This window comes from Neophocaena asiaeorientalis, unplaced genomic scaffold, assembly GCF_003031525.2.
Source record: "Neophocaena asiaeorientalis asiaeorientalis breed wild unplaced genomic scaffold, Neophocaena_asiaeorientalis_V1.1 scaffold629, whole genome shotgun sequence".
NCBI lineage: Eukaryota > Metazoa > Chordata > Mammalia > Artiodactyla > Phocoenidae > Neophocaena > Neophocaena asiaeorientalis.
In genome coordinates, this window is record NW_020175468.1 from 7183481 (window position 1) to 7191818 (window position 8338).

Here is an 8338-nt window from a genome sequence, read left to right on the forward strand (position 1 = left end):
AAGACCCGACGCAGCCAAAACTAAGTAAATAAATAACTAATTTAAAAAAACACTTCTGTTTATCAAAAGATGTTAAGAGAGTGAAATGGGAGAGTTGGAGTGTGTGTGTGTGTGTGTGTGTGTGTATCTCCAGCAAAGGACTTGTATCCAGAATATATAAAGAATTATACATCTTTATAATAAAAAGAAAAAGAGAGACCAGTAGAAAAATGGGCACTTTTCAAAAGAGGATATCCAAATGGCCAATCAATGCTCAAGTTGTTTGGTCATCAGAGAAATCGAAATTAAAACCATAACTATTCACCAGAATAGTTAAAAGTAATAAAACAGGTAATACAAAGTGTTGATGAGAAGACAGAACAGAACTCTCATACACTGATGGCGGGAAAGGATGCCGGTACAACCGCTTTCAAGATTGGCTTGGCGCTATCTTCAAAAATGTTCCCCCCGACCCTTCACCTCTGCCCCATGGCTGCCCCTGAACCTACCTGCTGCCCATCTTGCAGTCCATGATGGAGGGGTTCTCAAAGTCTGCCAGGAGATCTTCCATCTGGTTGAAGGCCTGGCCATCCTGCTGCACCATGCCATAGTAGGCTGGCACGAAAGGTCGCAGGGGGTCGCACATCAGCTGCTCCAGGCTGCGCTGCTCATACTGACAGAAACGCTTTAGAATCCAACCATCCTCTCCTGCCTGGAAGTTCCCTATGAGCAGCCGTCAATGAGAGGGTCAAAAACTGAATGAGCAACGGCTTCCCTGGTGGCGCACTGGTTGAGAGTCCGCCTGCCGATGCGGGGGACACGGGTTCGTGCCCTGGTCCGGGAAGATCCCACGTGCCGCGGAGCGGCTGGGCCCGTGAGCCATGGCCGCTGAGCCTGCGCGTCCGGAGCCTGTGCTCCGCAACGGGAGAGGCCGCAATAATGAGAGGCCCACGTACCGCAAAACAAAGAACTGAATGAGCAAGAGAACCCCCCCACCTCCTGTAGGTATCAGGTCCTGGCCACCGTCATCTTGCCTGACCCTTCCGCAATACCTTCTCTCCCTACCAGCAATTCTCAAAATCTTGGCCAGAGGTGGTGAAGGAAGGACCTAGTTCTGCATTTGGTTTAAACAGAGGCCTGTTCACAGCACACTGTGTCCTCGTTTGTTTTGTAATTTTGGATTGTGAGCTCTCCATCAGCAATGGGAATTTTTGTGAGATCTGAGTCAAGAGCATGGCTCTCCCAAGCAGATCTGCATTTGCTTCTGCCTGGAGTCCCAGAGTGCTAACCATCAGGGCCTTGTGAATTTACAAATCTGGCATTTTGTGGGCCATGCAGATAGAGAAGATCAGAATTACAAATTCTTATTGAGGCAGGTAGTATTTTCAGATTATATTTTCCAAAGATGGCTGCAACAGTAGCTCATGTCCCACATGCTCTTCTAGAATTTTGCCACTCCCACCAAGAAGTGGAATCTAATTCTTTTCCTCTTGAATCTGAGAGGGCTTATGCCAGAAGCAACACTGTGACTTCAGATCTAAGTCATAAAAGGAGATGCAGCTTCCACTTTGTTGGCAGAGACACTTGCCTTTCAAGTCCTGAGCTACCATGTAAGAAATCTGATTATTCTGAGGCTACCATACTGTGAGGAAGCCCAAGCAGCTACACATAGAAGTCACATGTAGGCTTTCCAGCCGGCAGCCCCAACTGAGAACCAGCCAACAACCAGCATCAACTGCCAGGTGTGTGAATGAATGAACCTCCTAAGGTCTCCAGCTTGCAGCCTTCGAGTTGTTCTAGCTGAATTCCCAGGTATCACGGCGCAGCAACAAGCCAGCCCTGCCATGCTCTGTCTGAATTCCTGACCCAAAACTTATGAGTGTAATCAAATGGTTGTTTTATTCCACTAAGTTGTTTGTTTGTTTTTTTAAACCACCACTAAGTTTTGAGTTTTTCATTTTTGGTATTTTTTAAACTCAGCGATAGTAACTAGAATACATACAGATGGCAGGCCTGTGTCTACAGTTTTAGGGGGGCCTTGCCTTTCTCTGACTCAGTTCTAAGGATGAACAGGCAGATAAGTTCTCTTCCTGCCTCCCTTTGCTGGTGGGTACAGTTGGTCTAGTCCAGCCCACAGCCTGTTTTTGTAAAAAAAAGCTTATTGGAACACAGACACACTCACAAATTTATATATTAACTATGGCGGCTTTTGTGCTGCAACAACAGGGTTGAATAGTTTATATCTATTCTCTAGCCCTTTACCAAAAATGATAGATTCTAGGCCTTGTGCTATTATGTGCTAAAGAGATTGTGCTAGGTCCTGGGGAAAAAACATTATAGCTGTTGTTTATTGGGGGCTTACTCTGCTCTGGCCACAGGGTGAGGACAGGGACTGGTAATTGCCATTTATGAGGGGTCTGTCTCTCAATCTCAATATACATTGCAGTACGCGGGCCTCTCACTGTTGTGGCCTCTCCCGTTGCGGAGCACAGGCCCCGGACGCACAGGCTCAGCGGCCATGGCTCACGGGCCCAGCCGCTCCGCGGCATGTGGGATCTTCCCGGACCGGGGCACGAACCCGCGTCCCCTGCATCGGCAGGCGGACTCTCAACCACTGCGCCACCAGGGAAGCCCTCAATATACATTTTGATTTTAACCCTTTAGTTTACCCTGCAAGGGAGGGACGATTATCTCACACTACAGATGAGGACACTGAGCCCCAGGGAGGGAGAGTAACTTGCCCAGGGTCATCCACAAATAGAGAGCGGAACTCGGATTTGAGCCCAGGTCCATCTGTCCCCATGGTCGAAGATTTGCCCCCTGCCACCGGGATAACAGGAAACAGCCCTCCATCCTGATGTATAAATGGCCCAGCCCAGGCCTAAGCACTTTCCATAAAAGCCCCATGAGCTGGAGACTGTCACCAAGCCCATTTTACAGATGGGGGAACTAAAGTACAAACGGCAGTTCCTTCCCCGTCCAGGCGTCTCTGCCCAGCCCTGCCTGTCCCCCACCCGCCCTTCTCCCCCCACGCTCACCGGAGTGTCCAGACAGCTGGACCCAAGGGTAGTGTTTTCGGAAGGAGACCATGAAGGGCGAATACTTCAGCACTGTCTTCAGCTTCTTCCACGGTTTGTTCTGTGTGGGGCAGAAAGGGTGGGGTCAGGGCTAAGGCCGGGGATGGAGGGGGATGGCGCTGCTGCCATGAGAGGGAACCAAGGTGGACCGGGGGTCCTTAGGGGGGCTTCCTGGGATCCCTGGGCCCAAGCTGGTTGCAGTGAGCAAAGCTCACTGACTTGTGCAATCACAAACTCCCCAGAGGCCTCAGCAAAGGCAGAGAAGAGTCTCTATTTGTCTCGGCGTCATCACTTTGTATCTGTGTCTCTCTGTCCTTCTCGAAGGAGCAGAGATAGGCTAGGTTGTGTTGCAGTCACCAGCAACTCCCAAATCGTCCCCCGACATATATACATCAAAAAGGTGGTTCCAGGGAAAATGATAAAGGCAGGAGTTGATGAATGGAGGCCGAACCACAGAGAGAGACAGAAACAGAGACAGATGACAAAGTGATGACAAAGACAGACAGGGACAAAGATGGAGACTGCAGCAGTCATGACAGCTGCTTACCAAATAGCTCCAGCCTGTCCCCCTACCAGGGATATCCCCGCCCTCTTGAACTTAGCTTTGGCCAATGAAATGTGAGCAGAAGTGTCACATTTGGGTGGAAGCCTTAAAGCCAACCAGTGACTCTCCATGTTCTTTTCCCCAGTGTAGAAAGGGGTGGGGGACTGTAGGAAGAGAAACAGAGGCTGAGTGAAAACAGCATGGAGCAGGGCCGCCTCAGCCACCACCGACCCACGGTCAATGTGCAGTAGGAATGAAAATAATCCTTTGTTGGGAATTCCCTGGTGCTCCAGTGGTTAGGACTCCGTGCTTTCACTGCCAAGTGCCTCGGTTCAATCCCTGGTTGGGGAACTAAGATCCTGCAAGCCTCGGGGCCAAAAAAAAAAAAAAGAAATCCTTTGTTGTTCCAAGTCACTGAGTTTGGGGGCTGTTTGTCACTATAGCAAACCCTGACCTCTTCCAACTGACACAGAGATAGGCACAGAGTTACTAGAAGAGAAAGAAATATAGAAAGACAGAATGGGAAACACAAAGTAATGACAGAGAAAGAAAAAGAAACATAGATGCAGAGAAAGACAGAGAGAGAGCCACAAAAAACCAGAGAAGCAAACAGAAAACAAGGATTTAGTTGTATCATGTGGACTCAAGCAAGAGCTTCTTGAGACCTGGTTACTGCCTGATTCACTGCATTTGCATATGCACGCACACGAATATCTTCTCTGCTCCAAGCACACAGCAGGCCCTTAGCAAGGATTGGGAGAATGAGTCCTCTCCAGAGAAAAAAGCTATGTGGCTCATCTCCCCCCACCCCGGGGTCAAGGCCATGTTCTCTCCTACCCCCCAGAGCCCAGCTACCTAGCAGACATCTAATGGATGGTGGGAAGGTCAAACACAGGCAGGGGTTGGACTGAAGGATTCAGGAAGGGCTATTCCCTCCCCTCTCCAGCTGCCAGCCGTGAAGAGGAGGTGATGAATAAAGGTTCCTGTTTACTAAGCACCTGGAACATTCCAGGCACAATGACAAAGGCTCAGTGTGCCATAACCTACTTAATCCTAAAAACACAACCCCAGGAGGACTGCTGACTGTGTTACAGAGGCGGAAACAGAGACTCAGACGGGTGGAGTCACCTGCCTAAATCACACAGCATAGTGCTGGGGTTCTACCTCTGGTCTGACTCCACTGCCCTGGGCTTATCCATTTACAGCCCTGCTAGATTACAAGTCTTGAGGGCAGGGACTGGGGTTGTCATGGTTACAGCTGTGTCCCCAGCCATGGCCTGACACACAAGAGGTGCTCCAAAAATGTAGCTTGGGTTGAAGGAGGTTGATTAGATGTCTTTTTTTTTTTTTTATCATAAGCAGGTTCAGTATCTTCTCTCTCTTTTTTCTTAGATCTGATGGTTAATCTGGGCTTTCTCAGATGGCTTCATCATGGCCTCAGCTCACATCTCCTCCTCCTCCAGGAAGCCCTCTCTGATACCCCAGGTCTGGCCAGTCACCTTCTCTAGATTCCCACAACCCTCTGGGCTTCCCCCATCCCAGCCCTGAGCACTCTGAGCTGTCACTGCCTGGTGATGGGTCTGTATCCTCCACCGGCCTGGGAGCTCCATGCGGGCAGTGTCTGGGTCACTACTGTGTTCCCAGCAAAGCCAACATGGGGCCAAACACAAATTAGGGACCCTGGGACTGTCTGTTGTCTGATTAGGAGGACAGAATGGATGTGAGAAGGAAGGAAGGTGGGGGAGGGGGGAGAAAGTAGCTGGGCCTGGAAGGTCAGATGGGATTTCAAAATGAAGCAAGAAGGAAGCGAGGGGTATTCTGGGTGGTGGGAACAGCTTGAGCAATGAGCGGAGGCAGGATGGCTGCAACATGTTCAGGGAACAGGATGTACTTCGGCTCCCTTGCAGCAGCAGAAGGGATCAGGACGGGAGAAGGGAAGCTGAACGTAGAAAGGAGCCTGGAGACAGGAAGCTGTGAACACAGGACTGAACTCCTGATCGCTATCAGGCAGGCCCTGGGGAGCCATGGAAGACTCTGGAGCCGGGAACGTTGAAAAGTTAGTCAGAGCTGGGTTTTGGAGGCAGATTCTAGGGAATGAGGAAACACTGGAGACAGGGAGGCCTGGGAGGAAGGCAAGTTAGGGACGGATCCACAACGTGCAGGGGTGAAAATGACTGGGTTTTCAACTAAGCCAGCACTGAGTTAGAATCCAAGCTCCGACCAGACGTGGCCAACTCTAAGCAAGTGACCTCACTTCTCTAGGCCTTAGTTTCCCCTCTGTAAAATGCAGATAATAATAATCCCAATCTTATAGTGCTTTTATAAGGATTCAAAGAGTTAACACACATATAGCACTTGGAAAAGTGCCTGGTATTCAGTAAGGGTTTGAATCTCAGCTCTGTGTCTTCCAAGGTCTGTGACCTTGGATGAGTCTCTGTGCCTCAGTTTCTTCGTCTATAAAATGGGGATCATAGTATCTACCTCATAGGGCTGCTGTGAAGATTAAGATGAGTTAATATAAGCAAAGAGCTTAGCACAGGGAATTCCCCGGAGGTCCAGTGGTTAGGACTCTGTGCTCCCAATGCAGGGGGCGTGGGTTCGATCCCTGGTCGGGGAGCTAAGATCCTGCATGCCTCAGAGTGTGGCTGAAAAAAATAAAATAAAAAAGAAAGCTTAGCACAGGGCTGGGCATGAGCGAGTGATAGCTGTTATTTTTGTTTCTTCATTCACTCCAGCTTAGCTGCTCTGAGATGCCAAGGAGATGAGGGAGTAGGCAGAGGGAACAGCAATGGCAGAGAGCCCCAGAGGGTCAGTGCCTTGGCTCCGGCACAGGCAGGCTGGGGCAGGTCTACCTCTTATATCTGTGGCCACATGTGTGAGCTCGTTCCTAAAGGGAAGCATGTGGGGTGAGGGGGACTCAGGGCAGATTCCAGCCAGGGGCCCCAGGACAATGGGAGGACCCAGCAGGCAGACCCACCAGAGGCTCTCACACCTGCCTATGCGCTGACCCTCCCTCCCTGAACCTGCCCTGCCGGCCTTCCTGATTCCCCGGCCTTCCTGATTCCCCAGAGAACCGCACCCAAGCTGTGGATGAGGGTGGAGGATGTAAACAAGAGTGTGCTGGAGCACCCTGGGGAGCTGGGGGGCAACGCAATGGGGAAATGGGAGAGTCACTGGCCAGGCTGGGGGTCCCTTAGCATTTTGGCTTCACACAGCTCTTTGAGAATCTGATAAAAGCTGGGAGCTCACTCCCTACAAAAGTGAATGAGCTAAGGGGTGGTGAAGACTGATGACCCTTTAAGGCAGCTACAGGCTCCAGACTTAGAAAAGTCGGTAGAAAGTGCACCCTTCCTGTCTGTCTGAACTAGTGTTCTTTAGAGTTTGGGGTCACAGACTGTGATCCAACAGAAGTCACAGACCCTTGCTGCAAAAACATGTGTATACACACACAGTTTCACACAATTTCAGGGATTCCTGGGTACCATGAAGTTGGCCAGCAGCCATCCATTTTTGACCCCAGGACTGGAGGCAGTGGGTGAGGGGAAATGAAGAGAATTAGCAAGAGGCTGCCTGGAGGGGGTTAGTAACCCTGCTGTCGGATGGAAGAGGTGCCTGGAGATGAAATTGCTGGTGGAGTTCTAAAGAACTTCTCAAAGGAAAGGCGGGGACGGAGGCGGGGGATACGGGATCTGTGGGGATGTGGCTCAAGGGCAGGATGGGTCCCACTCACCCCAGACCTGTCTTCGGGGTCGCTGGAACCTCCACCCCCGGCCACCACGTCATCCTCAGACTCGTCGAAAGAGGAGGCAGAGGAGAAGCCTCCACTGCCCCCTTCAATCTGGGAGGGGGGTCCCACTGGCTGAGCCTCAGGCTCAGGGGTTTCAGGAGTGATGATGAGGCGGGGCACAGGGGTCAGGGGGCAACACTCCTGGTGAGAGTACAGGTGAGTCACCAACTCCCCGTGTTCTGGTTCCTCTAATGAGCCATCTTGCTTGGGCTCCCCCAAAAGGCAGTCTGTCCCAGGCTCTGTCTGGGGTCCATGAGTATCTTGTGTCTGGGGTCCATCAGTGCCAGGCCGTGGCCAGAAGCCATCAGTATCTTGTTGTGTTGGGAAACCATCGATGTCAAGCTGTTTCCAGGTTGTTTCCGTATCCTGTTGTATCTGGGAGCCATCAGTGTGCTGCTCTATCCAGGGGTCTTTGGTATCCTGTTGTGTCCTGGAGCCATCAGTGTACAATTCTTTCCAAGAGCCATCAGCATTTGGCTCTGTCGAGAGAGAGGCCCCTTCTGGCTGAGTCCGGACGCTGGACCTGTTCTGGTGGGTCCAGAGGTTATCAGCCCTGGGCTTGGCCCTCTCTGGCTGGGTCTGTGACCCATGTATTTCTAGCTCTGCCCAGGGCCCATCAACCCCTTGCTGTGCCCAGAGGTTAGCCCTCTCTGGCTGACACTGGAGGTCAGACCTGTGTGGATCAGTCCAAAAGCCATCTGTCCTAGTCTCCGTCCAGTCACCGGCTGTCTCCAGTTCTGACCAGTGGCTGCTCCTTTCTGGATGTGTCCGGAGGATGGACCTGCCTGGCTCCGTCTTTTGGCTGGGCCGCTCCGTCCCCGCCCCGGAGCCAGCTGCTTCAGGCTCAGCCTGTCCTTCGGTCCCCGACTCAGGCCCGAGGCCGGCCCTCTCGGGCTCGGTGTGGAGGTTGGACTCCTCGGTCCGGGCCCGGGGCCCGCCCCTCTCCGGCCG

The 8338-nt window shown here is 51.7% G+C and overlaps 1 protein-coding gene across 1 annotated transcript in view; it reads right to left on the bottom strand.

Annotated features, from left to right (window-relative positions):
- ITPKC (inositol-trisphosphate 3-kinase C) overlaps window positions 1-8338 on the bottom strand; it is a 17140-nt gene that overhangs the window by 7753 nt on the left and 1049 nt on the right. Inside the window, exons 2-4 of the mRNA XM_024768300.1 lie at window positions 7331-8338; window positions 3018-3117; window positions 489-702 (exon numbers count right to left, since the gene is read on the bottom strand). Of these exons, the coding sequence (XP_024624068.1) occupies window positions 489-702; window positions 3018-3117; window positions 7331-8338 (1322 nt within the window). The remainder of the gene's footprint in view (window positions 1-488; window positions 703-3017; window positions 3118-7330) is intronic.